Source organism: Neofelis nebulosa, chromosome 1 (genome assembly GCF_028018385.1).
Source record: "Neofelis nebulosa isolate mNeoNeb1 chromosome 1, mNeoNeb1.pri, whole genome shotgun sequence".
In the NCBI taxonomy this organism is placed as follows: Eukaryota; Metazoa; Chordata; class Mammalia; order Carnivora; family Felidae; genus Neofelis; species Neofelis nebulosa.
The window spans coordinates 49,554,224-49,571,182 of record NC_080782.1 but is presented as its reverse complement, the minus strand read 5'-3'; the positions used below and the strand labels follow the sequence as shown (position 1 = coordinate 49,571,182).

Genomic DNA, 16,959 nt, shown 5'->3' with positions numbered 1-16,959 from the left:
TGTGTGTGTGTGTGTGTGTGTGTGTGTGTGTGTGTGTCCCTAGCTCACTGTCATCAAGAGAGGTATTGATTGCAAAAAAACATTTTTTTAAGTTTATTTATTTATTTTGAGAGTCAAAGCAAGGGGTGCAGAGAGCGAGGGAGAGTCTTAAGCAGGCTCCATGTGGGGCTCGATCACACCAATTGTGAGATCACAACCAGAGCCAAGATCAGGAGTTGACACTCAATCGACTGAGTCACCCAGGCACCCCAAAACATTTTTTTTCCTCAGTGGTAAGTTGTTTCTTTTTAAAGAAAATGCTTATTAAAAATTATTATTGTACAACTAGTGTGTTAAACATTCAAACAATCCAGAAGTATCAAGTTAAAAGAATTGCAAGTTCTGTATCCTGTTCCACGGTTCCATCCAATTGCATCTCCATGTATAATCACTGTTGGGGGTGTACATAAATGCAAGGCACACCCATGTGCATACCTGGTGGTTCTTAATCCAAATGAGGTTACCCGTGTGCATAACATTCTGTAATTGTTTTCCAACTTAACATTATATCTTAGACACATATAGATCTACCTCATTCTTTGCATGGCTGCATAGTGTCTTATGTACGTGTGTCTGGCAAGTTCATATACAGAGAAGGATATACAATAAATCATCTGTGGTTTTTATTTGATGCTTCACTCCTACAGTGGCTCTGTCCTCAAAACTCTGGGGCCCCCACTGACTGTGGTTATACCTTACTCCTGCCCAGGACTCAAGTCTGTGAGAGAGGCCAGGGAGAAAGAATATGAGATTAAAAGTGAATGCAAGATTATGTGTGCATGATGGCCTGGAAGGAGATCAGAACTTAGAGTCAAAGAACCTGTGTTTGAGACCTAGCTCCACACCTCCTGGCTGTGTGATCTCAAGCTTTCCCCTCCCCAAATCATTTTCTCCTTGGCTTTACCTTGGCTGGGCTGACACCTCCCATGGGCCTTACTCAGTTTTACAGACGTTGCTCATGGTGCAAGGGCTGCGGGTGGACGGTGGGGGTGGGGGCTGGTGTCAGGATCCCACTGGGGAGTGAGGAGCCTGTTGATCACAAGACTGGGCTCTTCCCCCTGGCTCTAGCTACTGACCTTGACAAGTTCCTTCTTCTCTGGGCTTTGGTTCCTCTCATCTGAAAAAGGAAGGTAGATCAGATTACGCAAAGGGCTCTTCCGTGTTGGAAGTTCTGTGTTGCAGAGAGAGTGGACAGTCTCAGGGAGCTGGGCACCTGGGGCAGGAGGAGGTGGCTCATAAGTACATGGCAGTCCATCCTTGTCTTCGCTTTGCCAAGGAGTGGCATGGCCTTTCCCTTTTGAATATCTGGCCTTCCTTCTGAAGAACAGACATGGGGCGCCTGGGTGGCGCAGTCGGTTAAGCATCCGACTTCAGCCAGGTCACGATCTCGCGGTCCGTGAGTTCGAGCCCCGCGTCAGGCTCTGGGCTGATGGCTCGGAGCCTGGAGCCTGTTTCCGATTCTGTGTCTCCCTCTCTCTCTGCCCCTCCCCCGTTCATGCTCTGTCTCTCTCTGTCCCAAAAATAAATAAAAAATGTTGAAAAAAAAAAATTAAAAAAAAAAAAAAAAAGAACAGACAATAAATGCTACCTGTGTATCAGGCACAGAGTAAGTCTTCACAGGGCAGTACCGTTCAGTCATGACAGGTGTAGATTCTGGACTCAAGCCATTCCTGTTTTAAAACCTGACAACTCGGGGGACCTGGGTGACTCAGTCAGTTAAGTGTCCAACTTTGGCTCAGGTCATGATCTCACGGTTTGTGAGTTCAAGCTCTGCATTGGGCTCTCTGCTGTCAGCACGGAGTCTGCTTCAGATCCTCTGTCTCCCTCTCTGTCTGCCCTTCCCCCACTATCTTTCTCTCTTGATCTCTCTCTCTCAAAAATAAATAAACATTAAAAATTTTTTTTAAAAACCTGACAACTCACTTTAATTCTCTAGTGTCAGTTTTCTCGCTTATAAAATGGGAATAATCATGACATCGTTGGTGGATTTACATTAGGTGATGAGTGCAAGCTCCTTGAGAGCAGGGACTCTCTGATCATGTTGCATCCTCAGCACCTAAAACAGCTCCTGGCACATAGTAGGTTCAATATACCTGTGTTGAAGGGCTACCGAATGGCTGCCTATTCGTTCAGTCAATTATCCCAGCCACAGTGTGAGCCAGCCAGCATTATTGACTTAGCATAATGCTAGTAGACAGCAGAGCCAGAATTCAAATCCAGATGTGTCTCCCTCCTGAGCCCACACTCTCCACTTGTGCCTTGCCACCCTATCCTGGAGGGCGCACGTCACCTATATGCCTTCTGCCTACTGTGCTGCCTTTGATGTTCCCAGTAACTTTTTCTCCTTGGACGGAGACTGGGGAGGGAAGAGGGAAAGCAGGGTAACAGGGTGGTTACCTCTTAGAGCAGCTCTGGATGTAAGGACATGGGATGTGTCCCCTTGGGTTTAGCTCTGAATGGACACGTTCCCAGGAAGCAGTTTGTGCCTGGTTCCTTCAAGGGTGCATTTGGGTAAGTCCTGTGGTTGTTCAGGAGTTAAACATGAATCGTTCGCTGCTGCCTGCCTGTCTAGCCCTGCCTGGGTTCCTCTGTATAATTTCATTTATATTAAGCTCCTAACAATGAGAAATAGGCTGAAGAATGGAATGGAGGATAGCGTGTGAGGTCCCAGCCACCCAGCCTCCTGGGCCCCCCTCCCGTGCCCTCTGGCTAAGCTCTGCTAGTGCTTACATTTAGCAAATTAGATCAACTGAGGCTCCTGGAAAGATAAATGACCCATAGGTGCTCAGGGGAGAGCAGCTAGCAGGATTTGAGGGTGGTGATAGGGGAGGCCCCAGAAACTAGAGTCTCAGAACCCCCCCCCCCCCCACCATCTTCAAAGCTGGTGCTCACTATAAAGTGCTCGGTCTTGTGCCAGCTTCTCCTCCAAACCAGGCAGTCTGGGAGGATTGCAACCGTGCCACGGGGTGAGTTACCAAGGAACACAGTAGGGAGGAGGGGAGGGAAGTGGCCAGGAGTCTTACTGCTGGAAGGACCTTTGGTGTCCTTCTGAACCTGTGTTTCTCAAAGTGTAATCTGCTCACTCCCTGAAGCAGAATCGCCTGGGGCTTTGTGAAAAGACAGGCTCCTGCCCCCAAGCCTGGGCTGCGGGCCAAACTTCCTGAGTGTAACTGCACAGGGAATTACCGGGGGACTTGTTTACAGTGCAGAAGCTCTGGCCTACAGAATCTGAGTCTCCTCCATCTGTATTTTTAATACACTCTGTAGAATATTCTAGTAGATAGCTCTGAGAGCTCTGATCCTTGAGGTCTCTGACCCATAGGTTTGGAACTTGCTGATGGAGGCAGACAATGGAGGCAGACGGCATAGAGGTTAAGGGCATGGGGTCCAGAGTCTGCCAGACCTGGCTATCTAACTTCCCTGGGACTCAGTTTCCTCATCTATAAAATGGGACTCATGATGGTACCTTATAACACTGATGAAATGAAAGTGATGATTGTATGCACAATGCCTGTCATATGGTTAACTCTCAAAAAATGGCATCTAAAAATGAAAACTAGACTAAATGCCTCCTTTGTCTTCTTATCTCCCAGCAGACTGATATCTTACTTCAGACAGGCCAAGCACACCTCAGGGAGAGTTTCTGATGCCTGTTACTTAACTGGAAATATCTTTCTGATCCACTCTACAGGGCTGTTGTGACAGAGGCAGTGTGAGATTATGGTTAAGGTTGTGGGAACCAGACTGCTTAGGTTCTTACTACCTGTGTGACTTTGGGTCGGTTTATTATCCTCACCTAGCCTTAGTTTCTTATTTGTACAACAGGGATAACATTTGTAAAGATCAGAAATGTTGGTGTGAATAATAAAATACTCAGCACAGTGCCTGGACTATAGCAAAGCCTCTATATAGCCACCATGATTATTATTATTCACCATGCACCAATCTTTGACTTGATCTGTGTTCTATTTGGCCCAGAGGCTTGTTCAAATGATGCCTGGTCAACTACACTGGAACTTTCACTGGTTCCTGTGTGGAACTTTCCACTCACTGGGTATTATCTTCATAGCCACAAACTGATGCACACAAAACCATCATCTGATTTGTGGTCAAGCCCTCTGTTTCCAATGTTTGGAGCCATTGGGAGAAACTGAGGTGACGGGAGGGGCCTTGGTCAGTTAAGATGAGAAGAAAGCTTGGGAACAGGATGCCCGCAGTGGCTCTGCCCTCTGCCCTTTCCTGTCTGGACTCAAGAGCGGATGTGACCCTTGCTCTTCACCCCACTCCCACCCCCAGCTGTTCAGGGGGCACCTTGGGTGTCCTGCTGTGGGGCTGGTCCAGGATTGCTGTGTCAGCCTGGGTGAGGCTGACGGGAAGTCATCAGGCTCCCTGGCACCAGAGTGAGGTCAGCCAGGGATGGATTCCAGGAAGGCTGCTGCTGATCAGAGGCTGGCTCTATCTCTCCCACAAGCATCGTGGGCTCTTCCCAAAGGGCAAAACCTGGGCAGGGCTTTGATGGGGTGGAGGCGGAGGTGGAAGCCAGGACAGCCAGAGAGAGGTCCTGCCAGTTTGGAGTGGCAAAGACTGACTTGGAGATACTTTAGCTTTTGAACATTCTGGAGAGAGGAGGGCCTGAGGTTTTGGAGCTCATGAAATGCTGCTGATGCCTCAGGACCTCTTGCTGAGCTCCTTCCTCCCCCAGAGTCCTGACGGAGTGCATTCTCTTGCTATAGTATTCATCTCACTGCATCAAGGATGGCAAATACCTGCTATGTGGGCCTCTACTCACCCTTCCATTGATTATTTGTGATAGTGATTGATAATAAGTCATGGCACTCTTTCTCCCCTTGTGGAGATAAAGCTCTCAGAAGCCTCACTGATGTAGCAGTCCCAGGCAGCTGTGTCTAATCCATCAGTGTTAGGAGCGATGAAATCTTTTTGCGCTCTCTGTTATATACTCTAGTGATTTATTCCCATGTTTAGAATCTAAGCTCCGTGGGGGCAAGCACTTTGTCTGTCTTGTTCGCTTTTCCATCCTCATCAACTAGTCTGATGCCTGGCACATAGCAGGAGCTCAGGAAATACTTGTGGAATGAATGACTGCCCTCCAGTGAGCTGTGAATTACTCAAGGACAGGGATTATATCCAAATCACATCTAGTACAGATTAAGGATTCATTGAGTGAAAGAATATAATGAATGAACACATGTCCTTATTCTGAGTTCAATCGTTGTTTCTCTAACCAAGAGAAAAGAGTAATCACATGTTCTTGGTTGTGGACATCACTTCACTAAAGAGTGGCCTTGTTGTGGCTAGTAGGAATGCCATCGGTAATGCCTCTAGCTTTGGTTTCTGTACACAAAAATTTAATCCATTTGATCATCTGGAGTCCTGTTAAATTAGTAAATTATTTGCATTTACACATGGGGAAACTGAGGCTTGGAGTGATTTTATTTTTTTAAGAGGTTTGTTGAAGTCCATGTGACAGCTTAATGTTGGTGCTGAGACCAGAACTTGGGCCTCCTCACCCCTAGACCAGTGTTTCCTTTCCGGTCACCATACCATTTTTTTCTGAGTCTATAAAGTTTTGACTTTTGATTTGTCATATGCCATGTTTGAGTTTGGGAGGCTTTTGGGAATCCTGGTCTCACCATCCTTTCTATTATTAACTGTCCCAGGTGAGCCTTTTTGGAATCTTTGAGCTTTTTCATAATAAGCTTTTAAAACCTGAAATTGTGTGCCACCTTTCATATGCATGTGCATTTCTCTGGAGAGGAAGTCTAAGTTTGCATCAGATTCTCACCAGAAGTCATTATGCATGACCCATAATAAGGTTAAAAACCAACGATCAAAACCAACATGTCATTTTGCATATGGGGAAACAGGCCTGAGCAAGAGACTTTTCCAGGACCATAATCTTTGACCAGAGATTCTATTTCTCCCATTGACAGAGGACTGATTATGGTGAGAAGTAACCTCAGCTACATCATCGAGCCCCTTCCTGGCAGTGAGGGCCACCACCTCATTTACAGATCTGAACATCTCAAGCTGCCCCTGGGGAACTGTGGGTTTGAGCACTACAAGTCCACCACCAGGGACTGGGTCCTTGAGTTTACGAACCAGACCAAGAAAAGACCTCGCAGGGTGAGTCTCAGTGCAAGAGTCAACCTGGGGGTAGGCTTGTCCCCTCTGAGGATCCTTACTTTGGATCCAGGGGTATTTCTAAATTAAAAGAGATGGCCAAGAAGGAGGAAATTACCTTTCTTTTATAGTCTAAGTTATTATCTTGTTCACTGCTGTGAGATACTCTTGTATTGGATGGGATGAATTGGATGGGGAAAACACTATGACATTTAAAATACCCTGAGATGCCGATTTCAGAAACTTTAAAATGTGAGAAAAGAATTTATGCCTCTCTTTTTGGAATAGCCACTTAACCATATGCACAAAATGCTTGTATTTATGTATACTGAAAATAGAGCTATGTGGTTTAAATGCTTTTTGGGAACTTGACTTTCAGCATGTTCCCTCACAGTATGTTGGCTTATGTACTAGCAAGCCCAGCTCATTACTTTTTGAATATAAAAGACTGGACTGATAGTCTCAGAGCAGCCCCAATGATAACCAAGATGGCAGGCAGAAGGTGTAGTGAGAGTAATGGCGACTGCAGCCAGAATGGCTCTAGTGCCAGGTGTAAAGTTAGTAACCAGCACTGCTTATTAACTAGCACTATTTCTTAGTTTTTTTTTCAATATATGAGATTTATTGTCAAATTGGTTTCCATACAACACCCAGTGCTCATCCGAAAAGGTGCCCTCCTCAATATCTTAGTAGTTTTTCAAAATGAGGAAACGCTCATCATTTCTACAGCTCTGATCTGCATATATCTCTTTCTTAGATGAAAAGGGAAGATTTACACTCCATGAAGTACGTGGAACTTTACCTTGTGGCTGATTATGCAGAGGTAAGGGGGAGACAGGGGTTTTTGTTTTTGTTTTTGTTTTTTTACAGAAAAGCACTCTTTTGATAGCTTCCATTCCAGGCTTCAAACCACTTTGGGGGAAATGCTGAAACATTGATCTTTCCCCAGTTTGTCATGTGATTTTGGCCTTAAATCTGACCAACGGCTGTTTTTGCTATTTTGAACAGTTGGGGGGCTGGGGGGAAACAAGGAAAAATCTCTTCTGGCTCCATACATTAATCAGATAGAAAATCAGGCAACTAGTGTTATTTAGATAAACATTTCTTAAACTGAGTCTGAAGATCTTTAGGTTTTGGTGCTTAATCTTAGGGAGTCCATAAATTCTCTATAGAAATTAAAAAAAAAATTTTTTTTTGCAAAGACAAAAAATGTATTTGCAATCATCTGATTGAATATAATTTTCCAGCCCATGTGTGGGTCCGTTTTTGTAATCGTGTTTGTGCCAAATGAGAACCATGGTTCTCAAAGCATCAGCGGCATCTGGGAACTTGTGAGGTGCTAATTCTTGGGCCCCACCCCAGACCTGCTGAGTCCTAATCTATGGGACTGGGGTCCAGGAATCCAATGTTTTAACAAGCCCTCTGGGTGACTCTGTACACAGGCAAGTTTGAGAACTACTGACCTAAGGAAAAGCTGTCTGCCTAATTCTATATTTCTCAAATCACGCCAGGTTTTCATGAGCTTTGGCTTCTAAGATTTGGTGAACACTTGTCTCTCTCACTCTTTCATTTCATTTGTTCATCAGCGATATCATGATTTTCTCTTATATGTCAAGCACAGTGCTTGGCCCCAGGAGATTAAGACAGACCTGCCCCTGACATCAGAGTTTATGGTAGGAGCATAAGAACTCTATAGTTTCAAGTGTGGTAACTGCCAGGATCGGTCTTTATAGAGGATCAGAGCCAAGATAATGAGAAGTGCCCCATGGTGTGGGAATTGGGGTAAGCTCCCACGTGGTGATGTTGAAGCTGACACCTGAAGAATGGGTTTCAGGTTTTAGAACCCATATTTGCCTAAATTCATCATATTTCACCCCCAGTTCTCAGTTCATGTAGTGACTCACCCACAACTAAGCACATCTGGGTATGGAAAGGCACGACGAGCTGAGTACTCCCCATGTTCTAACACTGCCGCCTTGCCTGGGGATCCCCCAGAGCTCTGTCTGTCTCATTCCCCATCCAGATGGTACAGTTACCAGCTCCCCGGAAAGAACTCATCCCAAGGTGCCTTTACCTAGTCCATAATCCCAGAGCACAGATTGTGGAGCAGTGCAGGTTATGGGAAGAACACTAGGCTTCGGGCCTGAAGAGCCGCCTTCAAGAGTATTAGTGGCAGGAGCAGGTGGCCTTGCACTGCCTTAAAGGACAAGGAGTTGTTAATGGGGCAGACAAGTGGAGGTGAAGGGCATTCCAGGCCAAGGGGACATCATGTTCTGCTTTAAGAAGAATTTAGCTTTGTAACTGATGTCAGTATTGGTTTCTCCAGCAGCCTTTCCTTTTTTTTTTTTTTTTTCTTTTCTTTTTGTTTTCCTTTCCAAAGACTGGTGTATGTGTAGGGTAGGAGAGCAGTGTGGGGAGAAAAATCTAAAGCTGATTTAAAAACCGAGGCTCCGCCGTCATGGGGAGAGGTAACAGAGGCTGGCCCCTGCCCAGCAGGACTACCTTATAGTGAGAGGGCTGCTGGAAAAGAGCTGAGTTCCTCTGACTCCAGGACATTTTTCCATTTAAGCTTTTATTAGATGATCTGAGATCATCTAATACAGTGGTCTTGAAACTTTTTTTTTTTTTTAGCCACAGAATCTTTTGTTCAGATGAAAGCTCCTGGTACCCTGCTGCTCTAATGTAAAGGTGGGGTGATCCTCCCCTCTGGCCCTGCACTCGCCACAGTGGAATCTTGCTTCAGGGTTCTAAAACCTACTAGGTGCGAAACTCTGGAAGCTGAAGAAGTGGGGGTGGGGTACGTATTGGGTGGGCACCTTTAGTCTCTTGACCTTCAGGGTCACAGCAAACCCCCAAGAGGAAAAGTGGCTCCCAAGGTGCATCTAGGACTGGGGTGTGGTCTAGAGCCATCTTCCTGTTCCAGAGTAGAGAGCCTCCAGCACCAGCCTCATAGGCATTGATGATAGGCGGTGATTCGTGCAGCCTGTGGATCGGGAATATGCTCATTTCTCAGCGTCCTGGGCTTTGAATGATTCACTGGAGTGGGACGTAATCAGCCAGGCTGGGTTCACAGCCTCACAAACCCCCCGCCTCCCCACACCACTCCTTCCTGACTCCCTTTTCAAGTGATCTCTCACCCTCTGCAGGCAGAAATGTATCCCTGACAATTAATTAATCTGAGAGGTTGGGAAGACAAGGCAGGGCAGGGCTGCCTTATCTGTGATTTACAACCTGATGCTGAGACAGGCCAGGCTCCTTCTCTGGGCTCTGAACTCAGTGCAGGGAGCAGAGCCGCAGAGAGAGAGAGTTGTTGCAGTAAAAATGACCAGGCAGCTGCTCACTCCCTGGGCCTAGGTGGGAGGGCCTGGGGTGGTTCTCTGTTTATTCAGTCCTCAAGTGAAATGGGAAATCTAGGCGGGGAAAGTGCAAGATAGGATGTTGCAAGATGATGCAGGATAGTTGTAAAAACAGGCATGCAAAGTGCTTTCATATTCTGGTCAGAATGTGGGGTAGTTGGGAAAGGCCAAGTGATGATCCTGTTTTACTTCCTGTGTCACCCTAGAAAGTATTGAGATATTTCTTTCTTTAGATCAGGGGTCCGCAAATTATAGCCTATTGCCAAAACCAGCCCACCACATATTTTTGTAAATAGAGTTCTACTGGAGTAAATGCTCCCTGCTGTGTGTATTGTCCATGGCTGCTTTTGAACTGCAGTGGCACAGTGGAGTAGTTGAGATGACACAGTGTGTCTGCAAAGCCTCAAATATTTACAATCTGGCCATTTGCAAAAAGTTTGCTACTCGTGCTTGAGACTCTTAGACAACATGGTACATTACTTAAACTACCGTGGTAACATCAGGCAGCTGTTTGAAGATAGGATTAATATATTTGAATATTAATATATGTGAAAAACAATGAAATCTGATGTTCAAATAAATATTCGGTAAATGCTACAACACTTTCTCTGCAGGAAGACCAATTTAGAAATGGGAAGACTCCATAAAGAGAAACTTCAGGATTCACAAGTCATAGGTCCAAGTCATGGGGCTTTGCATTAAATTTATCTCTGTAGAAGGCAACGGTGAGGTGAGATGATTGACTGTTCTGATGAGTAACAGTCCTAAGGAAGCCCAGGAAAGTCCAAAAGCAGTGGGAAAATAAGAAATGGTGGGTTTCTCCCCTGTATCATGGCTGGGACACACGCCCGTGCCAAGAAATACCCCAGAGTGTTTTATCTGGCTGTTCTTTGTGTTTTTTGCTTGGATATTTTTGCAGGATGGGGTGGAGGAAGGATGTGAAGGGTTGGAATTGAAGTAACGTATATAAGTGTGTATATAAGATAAATCACATAGGTTTTTATACAACAATAGCAGTGTACAGGACATGCCCATAATTTGCAAATTTAGGTTGCAATTGTAGCAAATTTTATCTTTACACTGTGAAGCTTTCCTTCATCATTGCAGCTGAAAGAGATCTATCCCATTCAGGCAGGAATGATAAATGTGAGGCTACACACTGAAATGTCTCCCTCCTGGTACCCATGGCAGACATTTATAATCGAGCACAGTACTCTTTCCTACTGAACCCCATGCAGTCTCAGAATTTTTGTAGAAAGGCACTGCCATCAGTCTGAGTGGCATGCCAGATGAAACCTGTTTTCCAAGGGCTTATAGTCCTGGTTGCCAGCACCCATGTGTGTCGTTCATGTGGCCTCATGCAGTATTTATGTACCCATTTTAATTGTATACTCCTTAAATACAGAATCTGCCATTGTTGTTATTTCTGGCTCTCTCCCTGTTTTAATTTAAGGTCCTCTAGACCAGTACCAGGATCTCACACACTGTGTCCTACCTCGTCCCAAACACAATGCCTTGTCATGAAAGACATTCAGCAGCTATTCGATCAGTGTTGATTGATCACACGTAGGGAGTCCTCATGAGATCCCTGTGATGATGGCTTCATGTTGGGGTGATGACCAAAGCAAGGATCAGATTGGTCCCACTTCTAAGCCCCAGTGAGAGTTTGCAGGAGACCTGGTAATTTGGAGGACAGAAGAACAGATTTGATTTCAAGGGCTGGAGGAAGATAATTCAGTTCACTACACAACTATTACATGCCTACTGTGTGCCTGGCACTGAACTGATAGTTGGGGATACCAAGATGAATGTGACCCAGGTTCTACCATCCCTGAGCTGAAACTGTATGTAGGGGCAGGGAGGAGGAAGTCATATAAAAATAACTGCTCATAGAAGACTGGAGAAAATAAAAGCTAATTGAAAGACAAGAAATGGGGCACAGGAAGGGGTCCTGGGGTCTCACCTAGCTCTGCTTATTCCATTTAGTTTCAGAAGAATCGCCGAGACCAGGATGCCACCAAACACAAGCTCATGGAGATCGCCAATTACGTTGATAAGGTGAGACCAGGTGTGTACTTTGTGGGAAAGGTGCCAGCACCTTAGAGGTGCTGCAGGGTAGAAGATCACACGGCCCCTGAGCTGCCTCGTGGATTGGTCACCCAGCCAGTTTCTGAGAGGCAATAGCAATGGTATAGAGGCTCAGGGTGGTCATGACAAAGCCCTCAACTACGTGACCTTAGCCAGGTAACTTACCTTCTTTGGTTTGCAGTTTTGTTTTGTTTTTAATTTACAAAGTAGAGGGCGTGGCTTAAACCAATGGCCTGCAATTATTTTTGTTTTTCTGGTGGAATCCTTCTTTTAAATTAAATCTTAGGACGATGTCTAATATAAAAGTCAGACGAAAACAGACTGCTCTAAACCAAAGCAAGGGTGAGGATCTAAAGTGATGTCCTCTCGCTTCTTCCCCTCACCCCTGCAATGGTTGCTGGGTAACCTAGTTTAAGAATGCTTTAAGGTTAAAAAAAAAAAAAAAGACGACTTTAAGGTTCTCTGAGATTCCTTCCAGGTATAAAGCCCAGAAATTTTCTGACTTGGAGAATTGAGGTAGGTCAGCATGGGAAAAGTACAGGGCCTTAAAAGTTGAGTGGGTTGTTTTGGGCAAGCTGTATAGTCTCCATCTGTAAAATGATTCTAAAATTATTTGTCTCTTAGAAAGTCTTTGTGAATGGTTAACTTTCCTTGATCAGGCCCTTTTAAACATGTCCTTAGGAATTACCCAAATTCTTGAATTTTCCTAGAGCAGGCTGGTCGGGGACTGGGAAATACTTTATGTGAAACTGCAAACTGCGGTGGAAAAGATAAACCTCTTGATAGGCTAGTAGTAAATAGTTTTTAAAAGTAGATTTTAATATGTTTGGGGTCACAGGTCTCTCGAGAATCTGAAAACATTTATTATATGGTTTCAGGGCACTCATAGCACTTCTGAAGCTTAATTCTGGGCCTGTTAGGGATTCATGGATCCCAAGTCTACAGGGGAAATTATTATTATTATTTTTTTGTCCACTAATAGATAAAGAAGATAACTTAATTTTTTTTTTATGGATTTTCAAGCAAATTTGCTAGTGTTCTAAAATCATCAGGTGAGAGGGTCTGGGGTCTGTGTTTTTGTTTTGGCCTAGATGTCTCCGAAAACACTGGTCAGTGACAGGTGAAAGTCAAACATCAGCATTTCCTGGAAGGAAGGACTCCAGGGACACAGTTCAGTCCTCTTTCTAGCTCTTAATTCACTCAACAATAACATTCAAATGATTCTACATCCCAAACACTCAACATCTGGGAAAACAAGAAAAGCTTGTTTCCTGGGGGGGATACCAAGGAGGCAGATCCTGCTATCACTCACATGACATCTATTGTTCTGGAGACTCAGCAGGTGGGAGGCCTGGCTGGGTCTCCCCTTCGTGGACTCCAGCTGGTCTGGGTGGTAGAACCAGGGGTGCAGATGAAAAGTGGAAGAGAGGGGACACCAAGCCCCAGCCCTTACTCAAAGCCCCTAGCCTTGCTAGCTGGTCCCTTCCGTTGAGCACTCTTGGTTTTCTCCTCAGCAGCTGACTTTAGTCACTCCAACTGGGGTGAGGGAAGGCAAACCTACTTCTGTGAGGCTTGCTGACCCAGCTACTTGAACTGAACTGTTGTTGAACTAAAACTGGAATGAATCACACTAATTTACTGAATCATGAACCCAGTCCAAAATGTTTTTTCCTTAACTGTGAAAAAGCCAAGTTTAAGTCCTTAAAAGCTCCCTCACGAAGCAAGTTCAAATTGGAATCCAAACCCTTTGTTTTCTGTAACGATCAACCTGGCACAAAACTGGAAAATCAAAATTTCCTTTGAAATCTACTGATAATTTCACTGAATCTGGAGCCCATCTTACAGCACAACTTCCGGCGGGGGGCAAGATGATTCTCTGGATGTGTTAATATGCCAGCACTTAACCAGTGAGGGTCTTGAGTGACTCTGAGACCTGATCTGATAACCTGGGCCTTAATCCTGGCTCCACCGTCCTCTCTCTGAGACTTTGGGCAAGTTACTGACTTTTTCTAAGCTTCTGTGCTTGGTACATAGAATGTGCTTGATAAACATTGGTGTTAGGATTGTTTTTAGTTGCTGCAGCCCCCGCGGGTTTTGGATTAAGATAGTATCTTCTGTTCATGTGATCCGGGTTTACATGCGTTGTTTTTATTTTTTTCAAAGTTACTGCCTCAAGTGATCTCTAGGGTAGGCCAAAGAATCCCTTGAACATACGCCTTCCAGTAGTGCTTAGCTTTAAAGAAAACCCTCTTCCTGTTTACGTACGTGAGATGAAAGACACTGTGTCACAAAGGTAAGGTGTAGCTCTAATCTGAAGGATCCTGAGAGTCAGGTCTCATTTATAGACTCTCAGGCTCTCTGGGTTGGTCAGAACTCTGAAGGTTATCTGGACCTTTGTGGACCAATGCTGGCAACCTGTTTGTGGTATTGTTGACAAAGCCTGAACACCTCCAGTGATGGGAAAGGAAACTTTTGAGAATAAGCGTTCTCTCTCTGCTTGTATATCATTTACACCCATTCACTTCCAAAAGGAGTGGGAGACATCACACAATAATCCATATACAATTTGGCGTATCCATACAGCGAAATACTATTTAGCAATTTAAAAGAATGATAAACTGATACAGGCCATGAGATGGATGAATCTCAAAAACATGCTAAGCGAAAGAAGCCGCAGACACAAAAGACCACATATTCTGTAATTCTGTTTATAGGAAATGTCTAGAAAAGGTAGATCTATAGAGACAGAAAATAGGTTTGTGATTGTTTGGTTCTGAGGGTGAAAATGGGAAATTACTATAAATAGGCATGAGGGGCCTTATTGGTATGATGAAAATACTCTCAAATTGGATTATGGTGATCACTTTACTTCTTGGTAAATAAACTAAAAATATTGAGCTGTATACCCCCAAATGGGTGGATTTGATGGTATTTAAATTATACCTCAGCATACAAGAGGAATTTGGTATGAGAGAACTTTCTAGACACATATAAAACAGGTAAGTACCATGTAAGGAATTGGGGGAGATGACTCCCAGGCAGCTGGACCATAGGTGCTTATTTACAGACAATGGCAGAGCTTAGCTCTGAGCTTACTCTTGACTAACTTCATTTAAAAGCTTTTTTCCTATTTTAAAATGAAAGGGGTCTTACGTGTTTTACCTACTGGATGAGCCCCACTGTAGGACTGAGTGAAACAGCGCTGATCCTATCTGTGCGTGAAAGCCCTGTACATGTTTGAAAGCAAGTCTGTGTCCTGTCCTGTCTCTAAGCTAAGTCACCCCAGCTCTGCCACCAGAATGTTGTGAATTGTGCTCAGGATCTCACTAATCCCTCCTGAAAAAATGTGAATAGCCACACCTGTTGCCTCCCTGTCCTTAGAGGAATGTGCAGAAGAGGAATCTGGTATCTGAGTGCTTAGGCTAGGAAGGGGCTTATAAATCTCAGGTGGTGCTGACGGAGGAGGCTGTGGCTTTTCTGTGTGTGTTTTCAGTTTTACCGATCCTTGAACATCCGGATTGCCCTTGTGGGCTTGGAAGTATGGACTCATGGGAATATGTGTGAAGTTTCGGAGAACCCCTACTCTACTCTCTGGTCATTTCTCAGTTGGAGGCGCAAGCTGCTCGCCCAGAAGAACCACGACAATGCACAGTTAATCACGTGAGTAGCCCTTTTCCATATAGGTTGCCTCAGCCCCGGCTGCACCCCCCTGCCTGCGGTGTGTGTGTGTGTGTGTGTGTGTGTGTGTGTGTGTATGCTGTCTGCCCTCCCCCTCCCCCCAGTGCTGAGTACTGGGAGTACTGGCCATTTTGCGTCTCTGATCCAAATAATTACTTATTTCTCAGACCTGTGCTCTGCCCCCAGCACACCCAGCAAAATATTAAAACCCTGAGAGACATAACAACCCCAAGAAGTGTTTACAATCTAGATGAAAAAAATTAGATTTACACATATTCAGTTGAACATCAGAACCGATTGGGTGTGTATTTGGGAGGTGACTGACTCTCATTGGCTGCTCTCAAACAGACTTTCTAAGGGGCTCACTGTGGTCTTCTTGGTGCTTTGTTTTAGTACGCATACTAATCTCCCAAAGCAGTAGCAGGAGGGAGCCTTCCTTAGGTCGTCCTACACTTTGTTCCCAGTGGCCCAGGGCTGACAGCCTGAACTCATGCAAGTGGCAGACAGTGCAGGAGCTGTGCGATTGGTGGGAGGGAGACACTGGGGTGGGGTGGGGGAGTTGTGTCGGAATATCTTCAATCCCCGAAAGAATAGACCCTGTACAGGGGTCGTGGTGATACCTGATGTCCCCCTGGGGGTGATTATATGGTATTTTTAGTGTTGGCATCCAAAGGTATTCTGACACCATTATAACAAAAGGCACATACATAATAAAACTATTTTCCTTTTGTTCCCTAAAAAATCTCTCTGAATCAACAATCATTTAAACATTTGTTCACTCTTAAAAAGAAATGGAGAAATAACTACCAAAAATCTGGACTCTGGTTATTCACAATGATACATTCACCTAGGAAGTTTTTGGGTTTTGCCTGAATTTTGGAAGCCTGATGTCCTGCTTTGGGAAAGATCTTGAATCCAGTAGGACTTCCTTAGAGCTATGTCTAAGTTTATAAAATAACCTGTGGGGCTTCATATAAATTTGCATGTATTTTATGTATTCTTTTCTTATAATCTTTTTTTAAAATTTTTTTAAGTTTATTTATTTATTGTAAGAGAGAGACAGAAAGAAGGGGAGAGAGAGGGAGACAGAGGATTCAAAGCAGGCTTTGCTCTGACAGCAGAGAGCCCAATGTGGGGCTTGAACTCACAAACAGTGAGGTCATGACCTGAGCTGAAATGGGATGCTCAACTGACTGAGCCACCGAGGCACCCCTCTTTAATTTTGTTTAATGTGTATTTATTTTGAGAGAGAGAGTGGTGGGAGGGGTAGAGAGAGGGAGAGAATCCCAAGCAGGCTTCATGCTGTCAGCTCAAAGCCCAAGTTGGGGCTTGATCCCACAAACCATGGGATCATGACCTGAGCCAAGACCAAGAGTAGGATGCTCAACCAACTGAGCCACCCAGGTGCCCCTATTTTATGTATTCTTTTGCAGATTGTTTCTCTGAAGAAGAATTTGGCTTCAATACAGCAGACATTTATTAAGTACACCCTATGTGTCAGATTCTATGCTAAGTTCTGGTGACCCCAAAATAAATAAGGCCATCTTGGCTCTCAAAGATATCATGGTCTAGATGAGAAGACAAACATGACAATATGAAAGTACCACATAATGAATTTCTCTGTAGACCTTTAAATAAATGTATTGAACTGGGGGAA

General features: G+C 44.6%; 1 protein-coding gene across 1 annotated transcript in view; it reads left to right on the top strand.

Annotated features, from left to right (window-relative positions):
* The window catches only part of ADAM19 (ADAM metallopeptidase domain 19), an 81,817-nt gene that overhangs the window by 41,920 nt on the left and 22,938 nt on the right, over positions 1-16,959 (top strand). The window contains exons 6-9 of the mRNA XM_058721504.1: positions 5,991-6,183; positions 6,938-7,003; positions 11,523-11,594; positions 15,118-15,284. Coding sequence (XP_058577487.1) covers positions 5,991-6,183; positions 6,938-7,003; positions 11,523-11,594; positions 15,118-15,284 — 498 coding nt within the window. The remainder of the gene's footprint in view (positions 1-5,990; positions 6,184-6,937; positions 7,004-11,522; positions 11,595-15,117; positions 15,285-16,959) is intronic.